General features: G+C 43.5%; 1 protein-coding gene across 4 annotated transcripts in view; it reads left to right on the plus strand.

Moving 5' to 3' along the window:
* DMXL2 (Dmx like 2) overlaps positions 1–12,950 on the plus strand; it is a 210,867-nt gene that overhangs the window by 79,736 nt on the left and 118,181 nt on the right. For all 4 annotated transcript variants that reach the window (XM_068275436.1, XM_068275438.1, XM_068275437.1 and 1 more), the window contains exons 7-10: positions 2,764–2,942; positions 6,452–6,629; positions 9,325–9,499; positions 11,262–11,468. In XM_068275436.1, coding sequence (XP_068131537.1) covers positions 2,764–2,942; positions 6,452–6,629; positions 9,325–9,499; positions 11,262–11,468 — 739 coding nt within the window. The remainder of the gene's footprint in view (positions 1–2,763; positions 2,943–6,451; positions 6,630–9,324; positions 9,500–11,261; positions 11,469–12,950) is intronic.

Here is a 12,950-nt window from a genome sequence, read left to right on the forward strand (position 1 = left end):
CGCTTGCTGGAGGGTGGGGAGGTCAGACACGATATCACAGAACACAATTCAGCAGAGCAAGACTTAAAACCGCGCGTTTTGTCTTGCACAGTGTTACAGTGTTAGCTTTAATGTAAGCCTAAAAATGTCTCCTATTCTTGTCTTTTAAGTCCTGCAGGATTTTTTCTTTTGTTAAACTGCTAATCGTGGCACTGCGAAATTGATAACCGTTTGTAGGTTAAAGCCCAACCCCGGCTAAATCTCTCATACTGGCTACACACTGGGAAACTGAGATGGCAGAGTTCTATTAGATCAATCAGCAGTGTACCTGGTTTACAGACGCACGTGTACACCCACGCTTACTGTATATGCTCAGGTAGAAGTCGAATTTTTGAACACAAAAAAAAGTGCACAAAAGTCATCGACTTATACTCGAGTCACCAACTCCAGTATGGCCGTTTCTATGTGTAGGCTCACCTGTTTTGTGCCAGCCTGCCAGCCATTGACCAGCCTGCCTGCTGATACAGCCTATGCTCAGGATCGAAATCCGGAAGGATGGGATGCCAGGCATGCAGTCAGGTTTCTGGAGGACAGGAGCTCCTCCACTCGCCCATCCAGCCACTCACAGGTCCCGCTTTCCCTGCACGTGGGTGGCCCTGGTGTATTACACATTGAAGTGTGTGCACTCCACCATTCTAATCGCCGTATACTCCACCATTTGCGTGTCACCGCATGGTCAAGTCCCATGTCGGCTGCGCCCATTGACTGGGCGAATCAAGTAGGTGGGACAGCTGTGAGAGCAGGGCAATATTAGGTGGGAGAACTGTACTTTATCTGTGTGAGCTCAGCGCTGGGAGCAAGTAGGCGTATGCCACAGCAGCCTGTCAGCATCAAAACTGCACTCGTGCTCTTGGGCTTGTAGAGGTAAATACCGGTAAATATGATTACTAGTACAGTGCTACTGTATGTTGTTGGCTGCGGCAGACTACCATACATTATCTGTTCCATACTGGAGTGATTCTTGCCTTGCACATGGGGTGATTGTTGCATTTTATAGAGTGGTGGTTGTTGCAATTCATATGGGGGTAATTGCTGCCACTGCATTTCCTACCTCAGGGTTATACGCAAGTCATTCAATTTTTCCTGATTTCTGTGGAAAAAGTGAGTACTTCGACTTGTACATGGGTCATCTTATACACTAGTATATACAGTATCTGCATTCATTTAGAACATCCAGCCGGGTGATGAGGAAAGAGTATGGTACTCCCTGGACCCCAGAAACAAGCATGCTGCTAAGCTTATTATTGCTTATACCGTCATGTTTCATACCATTGCAACACTAGTAGAGATTGTATTTTGTACGTCTCTGAGGGACAGTTAGTGACATGACTATGTACTTTGTAAAGTGCTGTGGAAATTTTCAGATTTTTATAAATGCACAATAGTTGCTAACATGCAGCACCACTTGTGGATGTAGAAATAATAATCCATACCCTTTTCCAGGTAAAATGTGCATGGGGCCCGTCTGATAATTTGGGCAGTGGCATAGGCTGCAATGCAATAGGTGTATGGCAGTGCAGAGCGTGAAATTTAGGGGTCGCTGTTTGGCTATAATATAGCCGAACTCTAGCTAGCGGCGCAGAGACTCCAGAGTGTGCTCGACTTGTGGTATTTTATCGCCTGGGAAAAAAGAGGTTACTAGTTAGTAGTGTTAGGTGTAGCTTTGTGTTAGGTGAAGTCAGCTGAGGGTTATTGTAATAGATAAGTTGGGAAAGTAGAATATGAGTAACATTACCAGTATTCTACTGTTTGCATCTCCTGGTGCCCAAATTCTTGGGTGCCTTTTTTCCATGTACGATCCCTTACCTACTGTTACCTAACCTCTGGCCTTTTCCATGCCAGCAAACTCCAGTTCTCGACCGAGGTCACCGGTAACGGACATCTTGGCCGGCAATTAAGTGTTAGGAAAGGGGTGCCACCCCTAGGTAGTAGTGATGGGAATTCCGGCTCTTCTTGGAGAATCGGCTCTTCTGAATCGGCTCCCATTAAAGAGCCGGCTCTTACGGCTCTGAATCGGCTCTTCATTAAATATCACTAGACACCACTCAGAATCGGAGTAAAAGCCCCGCCCCCGTCTCCATGACAACTCCAGACTGCTTCTCTGACTGGGGCAATCCCTCCTGCTACTGCTCTGCTCCGCCCCATACACTCCTACAAGCTGCAAGAGGAGGACTACATCTCCCAGCATGCTTCAGCACCCTTTATTACACAGCAAATCAGAGCTGTGTGTGGCGGCTGAGGCATCGGGTCTTTCAAAACTGAGAACCGGCTCTTGTCGTTCGCAGCAAAGAGCCGGCTCGTTCGCGAACGACCCATCACTACTAGGTAGCTTAATGACATGACATTCCAAATCATTTGTGTTGGCTGGGTAGAACTGAAAATCTGTTTGTCGTTAAGACATTTCATGTACGGTATGCGGTATTATAATTAATGCGTATATCTGTCAGAAGCCAGAGTTCAGCTATGAATCAATTACTGATTATTATACAGAGTAGCTAGTTTTTTTGGGGGGGAAGGTGGATTGTACCTTGCAGCGTTACTTAGAAAAAAGAAAACAAAGTATTACTGTATAACTTAATTTGATGTGTTGCTTTGCCTGGAATCGAGGGGTGTCTTCTAGGTAACGGCAAATGGCAAAAACTCAATATGTGTTTAGTTGACATGATCAGATAGCAGGCATACTGACTTTTTAACAAAAATACAATTTACTCTCTCTTTTTACAGGATGATTGTCTTTTAAAAGTTTGGTACCCTCTCACTGGCTGGAAATCCTCTTTTTTACCTCATGAAAGTCAAGAAAAAAAAGGAAGTTCGACTGATGTCAGTTTTTCATTTGTATACCTCGCTCACCCTCGGGCAGTGATTGGATTTTCATGGAGAAACACAAGCAGGTTTATGCCAAGGTAAAAATCCATGCCATTGATTTATCCAGTTTTAAATGCATGAATGGAGGAGAAAGAAGTAGTTCAATATAGTGTGTTACCACTGGTGGCTTGCTAATGAAAATTTGTTGATTACCTGTTTCTGTTCAGCAGGATATGCCCTTAGAGCAAATAATGGCTAGAGTAAGTGTTTATTATATGTGGAGAGAGAACGCCTCTCATTCCTTGTAGCTGTGAGTAATAACAGTAATTTGCTTTTGCTACTACTCCTCAGGACTAACGTTCACACTTTTTGAATCTGGTTGCAGTGGCATGATACTTAACTACAAAAGACAAAAGTACAAAAGATACATTTATCAGCCACAACATTAAAAGTCTTGTTAGGTGACATGAATAACATTGACTATTTTATTATGTTAGTATTTTTCAAGGAATAGGATATATTAGGTAGCAAGTCAACATTCAGTTTTCAAAGGTGATGTGTCGAAGCAGGAAAAAATACTCCCTTCCTCCTCCCCACCCTTCTGAATTCCGCATGCAAGGAATGATTGGTTGTAACTCACCCAGTCGCACTTCCCAGCTATGATCTCCATGGCACCATCATGTGACACACTGCTTGGTACTTACAGCAGGTCACATGATGCCACCATTGCCATGGAGCTCGACACTGTAGAGTGCGATTGGGTAAGTTGCTTCTTTTTTATATGCGCTGCGCTTATCTTTGAAAGGATGGAGGGAGAAGAGGAGAGGAGCGGAATCTGTCCCTCTATCGATGGGCCGGCTTCGTAGTTTTCATAGCCCTGGGTTAGTACCTACAGAAAGTGGTCCAAGAAAGGACAACTAATGAAGGAGTGACAGGAGTAAGAGATCACAAGGTATATTGATGCAAGGTGGGAAAGTGGGGAAGTGCCTGTTAGCGTGCTTCATATTTGCAGACCAGTCTCTTAAGGTACGTACACAAGCACTACAAAAGCCAATGACTGGTCCATCGGACCCTCCCGCCGGGCGGCCTTTCAGCAGACAGTAGTGCACGTGTACGCACTGTTGGCGGACTGGTAAGGCTGTTCCTGAACGATCCGCTGAGCGGTCTGATAAGTCACGTTTACTTTTACCTTCAAATTTCTAGATCGTAATCTGATTGAGCATCTTTGGGATGTGTTATCAATGGAGATCCTGCCTCTCAACTTACAGGACTTGTGGTATTTTGGTGGCAGATACCATAGGACTTGTTGGACCCCTGCCCTCAGCATGTGCTCCTGATTTGAGGGCAAGAGAACCGGACTTCTGGTTCATCTTGTCCAAGCACAGGCTGAGGCCACTGTGCTCCTTATCTTTTCTGCTCTGTCGTCCCTTCACTCCTCTCTATAGCAACAGAATACATCACTTACCTCTAGGCTACATGTGTGTCTGTACAGAGCTCAGCCCCAAACTCTCGCTCGAGTGATCCAATCCCATTCCACACATGTGACCGTATTCGTGCATGTGTAGGCACCTTAAAGCGGACCTAAACTCTGAACGTCCCCTCTACTCTAAAAATAAACGCAACAGGATAATAACTTTTAAACAAAAACACATTTCTTTGTTACAGCTTATACAAATCTTACAATAAATGTGCACAGTTTCTACTTCCTGATTCATGGAAGCAGACATATTATTAACAGCCTGTGCTTTCAAATGGGCATATCTGCCGTGGCAGTCATGTGACACAGGGGAGTGATGAAATTACAACTAGTGATTAGACACCAATGAGGGGGAATTACACAGGCTAAACTCTCAAAATACATACAGGGTGCATTTCTCCTTTTTTTTTTCTTCTGTCCTGTGCAAGAGTTCAGGTCCACTTTAGGAGGCAGCTTGGATGACGGTTTGCTTGAATGGCAGATGTAATGATATTTGTCACCTTAGATTGGTTCTGACATAGAGAAAGTGTTTATCGCCATGAGCAGAGCAGGCAACGTCGAAATTCTTGCAAAAAGTTCATTCAAATTCAGTGTGGCGCTCTGGAGTTTTAGGGGCAGAAATGATTATTCTTTTTAGTGATCTTTCAAAAACTATTGAGAGCAAGGTAAAAAGGAATTTTATATAAATAACATCAGCTGTGGTGATTTGGTAGATTACTTAAAGAGGAAATGTAATCCAAGATTGAACTTCATCCAAATCAGTAGCTAATGCCCTCTTTCTCATGGGAAATCTTTACCTTTTCGCGAATAGATCATCAGGGGGGTTTGTGTAGCTGTTATTGTGGTGAAACTCCTCCCACAGTGTGATGTCATGACCATGGTCCTGACAGTTTGCTGTCTGTGAACCTCATTGCATTGTAGGAAATAACAGCTTTTTCCAGCTGCCAAGCAAGCACCATCTCCCTCCGTGTATAGAACTGTCAGTAACAAACAAACCGTACAGATCACCTGGCAGAACTAAAGATGTCACCACTCACCACCAAAAATAAATGTCAGAATGTAAATCAGGGAGAGGAAAGATTTTACAATGGCCAAACACTGACTAAATAATCTATAAATTAATATTGTAAACAATAAGAAATTTTATTAATTATGTCATTTTTAAAACAATTCCTCTTTAAGCATTGCAGAATTTTATATTAACCATGCTTTAAAAGGCAATAAGAACACATTTCCTTGAGGTGCAATAAATCTTACGGTACCTCTGTATACAGAAGAACGTCATATACGTACTTGCTGGTCGTTCACGGAGTTTAAATAGATTATACAATTAATAATTTTGCATAGTAGTTGGAGATCAGCGGTTGGCACCATTTTTCTTTTTTTTAAATAAAATGTGCTTATGTCATTGCAATTTCAAGAGCAGCATATACAAAATTAAGCATTAAAGGGAATCTTAACCGAGGCCTGAAACCCACAAAAAATCGCTAGCGATTTGTGATAGCGTTTTGGAGCGTTTGCCCTGCTCCTATAAAATTCATTAAAATGGAAACGCTCCTAAAATGCTGCATGTCTTGCAACTGCGATTTCCTTTAACCACAATCGCTCCAGTGGAATCTGTCCCATCCATTTACATTGGCAGGGCGTTTAGCGAAATCGCTAGCGATTGAAAGCGCTCCCTAAATACTCAAAAAAAACTCTCTAGTGGGTTCCAAGCCTGAAAGAGGTATGGATGTTTCCTTTTAAACAGTACCAGTTGCTTGTCAGACCTGCTGATCTCTTTGGCTGCAGTAGTGGCTGAATTACACACTTGAGACAAGCATGCAGCTAATCCAGTCTGACTTCGGTCAGAGCATCTGATCTGCACGCTTGTTGAGGGGCTGTGGCTAAAAGTATTAGACCCAGGATCAGCAGGAGAGTCAGGCAACTGGTATTATAAAATAAAAAAATCCATAGCCTTCTCAGTTTAGGTTCCCTTTAAATTGTTTATTTTCATTTTTTAGCAAATTGGACTGCTTGGAAATCTCAAAATGGCTAATTCTTTTGCTTCATTAACGCTGATTTTACTAATAGCATCCTCTAATGTTTTGATTGCATTCTTTTCTCATATGTGTTGTCCTTTGCTTTCAGGGGCTCAGTGTGCAATGTGTTGCTTACATCCTGTCAGGATGGCATTTGTCGCCTATGGGCTGAAACCCTTTTGCCAGAGGATAGCCTTCTTGGAGGCCAAATAATTGAGCATGACAGCTCCAGCAGTAGCTTGTCATTTAGTGGAAAGCAAAAGGATAAGATTGAGCATGCTCTGGAGGTGAGACGTGTGAAGGGAACATTTCTATTAGAATTGCAATCTTGGGCTAAAAAGACATTTTTACCTCATGAAACCTGTTTACCATACATATTAATTTAGCCTATTTTATGATAATATCAAAATAGCCTATTTCGTCTGGGGTACAGCTCTGACGTGACAACTCTTTGCTATAAATATTTTTTTTTAATTTTTTCGCAAACTTAGATGACATGCTTACAGTGAAAATCCAATTTTGCTAAAACATGACTGTAAACCTGTATTAGTGCTGCACAGATCTTTTTGTAGGTTAATGTTATTGAAGATTACCTTTTTCCATTTGGCTTGAGGCCAGCTATGAATCTCCAGAATTGGCGGTCTGCACAGATTACACTGCTTTGTGAGTCTGGAATCTTCCTGCATAAATAATTGGCCACATGGTGCAGGAACACTTGCAAATTTTCCACACTAGCGACAGCATGAACATTTCTGAATAGACATTGTGTGTTGGTATCATTATGGATTGTCTGTGTGTTTATATACACAGAAAACTGATAGGGTTATGCTGGGAATACACGGTACGGTTTTGCTGCTCGATTTCACACCCGATCGTTTTCCTCACACGATTATGCGGGTGATTTTTTTTATCTTCCATTCGTTTTTCTTATCTTTTCCCATATTTCCCTATGCATTGTCGAGCGCGGAATCGATCGGGCGGGAGATCGGACATGACGGAAATTATCAATCGAGCCATCTAAATGGCTCAATCGAGAGGCAAAAACGTACCGTGTATTTCCAGCATTACATGTTTCTCACCAAAAATGGACTTTCACTTCAACCTGTAATTAGACTGCCATGTTTTGCGGATTAAACCTTCTCCTCGCCGTTCCAGCATTGAGAACCCCACAAGTCAGCTCGTCCGCACTGCGAACTAGCGAGCCGAGCCGTACTTCCATGTTGCGGGCGAGTTCTGTGTAGAACTTTGGGGCTCCCAGCGCATGAACAGAGAGAGGGAGAGGGACCGGGGAAGCCTATGTAGGACGTAAGGCTCTCCCAGATTAACTTTGATGCTGTGTACCTTCCCACTGCTGGGAAGCAGCATTTTTAATGCCTTTTAGGTAAACAAACCCTGCTGATGCTGCAAATATTGAAATCTATCTGTCTGATTTCTTGATTGGTGATTGATATGATGGCAACCTAAAAACACTTGACTGATTGTTCGACTGCATGGTCCTTGATAAAGGGGTTCCTTCCTTTGCTGGACTCCTATATACCCGAAACAGTATAAACTTGGTGTGGTGATTCTTCCAACTGATCCTTTTTTCCACGCAAGTTTCCATGGATTGCTTTGACCGATTATTTGCATATGCACAGGACTGATATTTGCCAGTATATTCAATCACTCAGCAATGTGTAAAATGAACATTGATCAATCTGTAGAAAGATGTTCTTTTGATCAGACAATCTGATCAGATTGTTTGTTGATTTTTATTGAAAATTGGCTCTTGTATACAAAGCCTAATTATGCTGGGTACACAAAAAACGTTTTTCCGCTCGATAGATAGATCCGTTAGATGATTCCCGACATGTCCGATATTCCTTCCGATGGATTCTGCGCTCGATTCCTCATAGAACTGAATGGAAAAAGATATGAAAAACTAGCGGAAGATAAGAGAATCGAGTGCAGAATCGAGCGGAAAAACTGGTTGGGTGAGAAATTGAGCGGAAAAACGTATCGTGTATACCCAACATTAGACTGGGTTTTATGAAGCAGTGATTATACGATGGAGTTTTGAGAGGGATAGGGTGGCTGCCATGTTTGTTTAAAGGACAACTGAAGTGAGAAATATATGGAGGCTGCCATACTTATTTCCTTTTATACAATACCAGTTGCCTGGCAGTCCTGCTGGTCTATTAGGATGCAGTAGTGTCTGAATAATGCCAGAAACAAGCATGAAGCTAATCTTTCAGATCTGGCAATAATGTCAGAAACGCCTGATCTGCTGCATGCTTGTTCAGGGGCTATGGCTAAAAGTCTTAGCGGTAGAGGATTAGCAGGATAGCCAGGCAACTGATATTGCTTAAAAGTAAATAAATATGGCAGCTTCCATATCCCTCTTGATTCAGTTTCCCTTTAAACAATACCAGTTGCTGGCATCCTGCTGATCTCTTTGGCTGCTGTAGTGTCTGAATTGCACACTTGAAACAAGCATGCATCCAATCTAGTCAGACTTCAGCCAGAAACCATTTATCTGCATGCTTGCCCAAGGTGTATGGCTATAGAGTGTTAGGATCAGCAGGACAGCTAGTCAATTGGCATTGTTTGAATAGGAAATAAATATGTCACCATTCATATTCCTCTCAATTGAGGTGTGTGCTTAAAAGCGTAGCAATGGGAATTTGTGTTCTCTTCAATTTAACGGTCATCCGCAGACAAGTTTCTGTTTTCTTAAATGACTTGAACATTATTGGATTTGAACACGGCTTCACTTTACTGCATTTCACTGCACACATCTCCTTCATTAAACTACTTCCATTATATAGAGTCCCCAGTCTGAAATGCGACGCATCTTTCCTTGTCTCTATGGTACCCTGGTAGTTGTGTCAGGCAACAATGAGCAAGTCTGCAACACAAATGCAGGATTCCAAAGAACTGTTACCAATGTATTCTTAGCTAGATAACTGTATTGCCTTTAACGCTTTCTTGTTACTGATACAGAAAATTCATCATCTGAAACAGTTGAGAAGAGGCAGAAGACGGTCTTCTGTCCTGGCTGCTCACACAGAATTACTACCAAGTCAACCCAGCCAGCAAGAGGCCCACAGGCACATTTCCCATCATGCTAATTCCCTCTGTCACTTTCACATAGCAGCAAGTATAAATCCCAACACAGGTAATTTACATACATGTACAAAAAGTCTTTTTTTTTTGTTTTGTATATTACAACATGTACTATATTGTTCTGCCATGCCAGTTAGTAGAAGAGTGAAGAAAATGCAAACTTATTGTATTCTATGCTGACAGCATTCTGCTCAGGGCTTATAGAATGGGATTGTGAGCTTGTAGCTGGCTGCACAGTCATGGCAGCAAAACTGGTTGAATACACCTCTAAGTATCCTCTGACAGCTTCAGGAGCCCGACAGCTCCCGGAGACGTGGCATCGTGCTCATGCTTTTGCAGTACGGAGCCACCCATCTTCTGGAGCACTCAGGCTCCTGAAGCCTCCCGCGACAGCAGATCTGAATGGGGGTGATAATGCTGTAATGAGGGAACGGTAAGAGAGGAACGGGAAGGCCAGACTCTCATTCACAGCTACTGATAAAGTGAACTACACTCTGATGTAGCTAAACAACCACACACCGCTTAGTGCCCTGCATTTCTACAGCCACATGTGGAATGAAAATGTTTCACTGTGTGGCGTGCACAAGTTTAGGTCCTCCATAATAAGTATTGTTGGAAAATATGGGTCAGTGATCTTTTAAAAGTAAGATATCAAAGAAACTGTAAACCCTGCATACCTATAGAGTTTTTAACCAGCAACAATAGACTGCTTTTCAGAGGTCTCTTTTCACAGCCTGTGTGAAATAATTACTTTGTTTACAGCCTGTGTAACAGCTTGTATCAGTGTCAGGCTAGATCTATACCATGTGGGAAGGTTCCACCTCTCTGTTACTATTCACAGAGGAATGATTTACTGTTTGTTTCTGCACTGCCCACACACACTGCTTTATCACAGATTATATGAGAACAGGTGAGAGATTTTTGCAACTACAGAACAGCTTTTAAAGGAGTTAAATATTAATGAAACAAGCGCTACTTACCCGGGGCTTCCTCCAGCCCCAAGCTTCCAGCATGTCCCTCGCCGCAGCTCTCCCCGCAGCCGATCGCCGCCTCTGCCTCCCAGTCCGCACTGATGACGTCAGGCAGACCTCCAGGTCGGCCTGTACTGCGGCTGCGCGATCGGCGCTGTCCATCACCGCCACTTGGAGCGGACGGCGCTGTAGATCTGCGCCGTCCGCTCCGGTCCACGTGGTGGTGATGGACAGCGCCGCTCGCGCAGGCGCAGTAATGGCCGACCTGGAGGTCGACCTGACGTCATCGCCGGGGGCCGGGCGGAGCTGCAGCAAATGGCTGTGTGCAGAGCTGCGGCGAGGGACATGCTGGGAGCTTGGGGCTGAAGGAAGCCCCGGGTAAGTAGCGCTTGTTTTATTAATATTTGGCTTACGTAATGTTTTTTCCTTACTAACTGGGACTGTAATTGTGTGTCAGTTTGTAATTCCCAAGGACTGAAAGCACTTCAGGGCTTCAGCCACTTAGGGTGTGCTCCATGGGCGACCAGGATCATTAGGGAGCCTTGCCCAAAAACTCTTTACTGGTTTACATACTGGCTTGAGCTGGGATTCGAAGGCTGGTCAAAGGCTCAAATCCTTCATTAAAGGCAACAACCCGACCAGTATACTATCCAGCTGACTTGGGTTGGGTTGATCGCAAGCTAAGTCAGCTGGATAGTATGTCTATCTATCTATCTATCTATCTATCTATCTATCTATCTATCTATCTATCTTGTATATCTCAATCATGGTTATTCATATGTTTTAACAAATGGCAATAGAAGATGCAATACTTATTCTCTATATTTGTTGTAAATCTCACAGATATTCCGTCGTCTTTGGCTGGGGTTGCGTTTAACCTGGAGGAAGGCTATGGAGGCTTCGTAGTTCACTGGCTCAATAACAAGGAACTGCACTTCACTTCATCCATTGAAATATTTATACAGCATTTGAAAACTGCCATGGAGCAGCAGTCAGACCATGGTGATGATGAAGAGGATGATGACGGTTTGCAAATGAAACTGGATAATGGTTAGTTTATTATACTGATACAACACAGAGGGGAATACTTATCAAGAAAGCTTCAGAATCTGTTGCTAAGTCAATGCAAATCAAATATTTATGTATCAACTGATTTGTCTTGGTTTTTCTGTGACTTAAGGTGCGTACACACGCACTACAAAAGGAAACGACGGGTCCGCCGGACCCTCCCGCTGGGCGGTCTCTAGCCGACAGTAGTGCATGTGTACGTGCTTTCGGCGGACTGATAAGGCTGTTTCTGAGCGATCCTCTCAGCGGATTGTTCAGAAACAGCCTTATCAGTCCGCCAACAGCGCGTACACACGCACTACTGTCGGCTGAACGTCCGCCCGGCGGGAGAGTCCAGCGGACCCGGCGTTGCCAGCGGTAGTGCGTGTGTACGCACCTTAAGTGACCTGTGTGCCTATTATCTTAATGCCTGGTACACACCATACAATTTTCTGTTAGATTTTTCTGTTATGGTGGGATTACACAATACGTTTTTTTGCTTTCGTTTTGGCGCCTGATTTATTAACCATTTGATTTTCTGCTCAATTCTCTTATCTTCCACTCGTTTTTCTTATTTTTTGACTTCTATAATAAATCTAACATGTTGGAAATAATTGATCTGACTGTAAATCGACCAGAAAATCTGTGTGTACCCAGCATTACAGAAAACCTAACAGAAAATTGCAGGGCTGTGGAGTCGGTACAAAAATCTTCCAACTCCGACTCCTCAGTTTCTAAAACCACGACTCCAACTCCGACTCCGGGTACCCAAAATTGCTCAGACTCCGACTCTCCGACTCCTTAGTCTAATACTTAACAGGGCTGTGGATTTTGTACAAAAATCATGCGACTCCGACTCCCGACTCCGACTCCTTAGTTTCTGAAACCACGACTCCGGGTGCCCAAAATTGCCCCGACTCCTCGACTCCGACTCCACAGCCCTGGAAAATTGTATGGCGTGTACCTAGCATAACCTTCAGCAAAGCAACAGTGACGCACAGAGACCTGCACACAAATGTGTGGTTGCAAAACTGCACACAGCTGAGATATGGTTCATTTTCCCATCTTTTGAGGATTGAGAAGTAAGAAGCTGTTTTGTAATGCAACCAAATGGGCACTTTTGTAACTACAGTGGCAGTGGCGTAGCAATAGGAGTTAGAGGATGTGACTGCACCGGGGCCCTTGGGCCACAGGGGGCCCGTAGGGCCCTCCCTCAACCTCAGTATTAGCTCTTTATTAGTCCTGTGCTGGAAATAATCACTTCTATAGATGCTTTAAATGGTAGTAATCATTAACAAACTGTTCCCCATCCCCTTATTGCACTGACACTGTGGTTGCCATTGGCAGGTTTTGATGCACCATATCAATTGTTATGTATAGAGTGCTTGGGGGGGGGCCATGTAAAACTTGCACTGGAATCCAGAGCTCCTTAGCTACGTCACTGGTCAATGGTTGCTATGCAGTTACTGTGCTGTAGGAAAGCAC

Source organism: Hyperolius riggenbachi, chromosome 3 (assembly GCF_040937935.1).
Source record: "Hyperolius riggenbachi isolate aHypRig1 chromosome 3, aHypRig1.pri, whole genome shotgun sequence".
NCBI lineage: Eukaryota > Metazoa > Chordata > Amphibia > Anura > Hyperoliidae > Hyperolius > Hyperolius riggenbachi.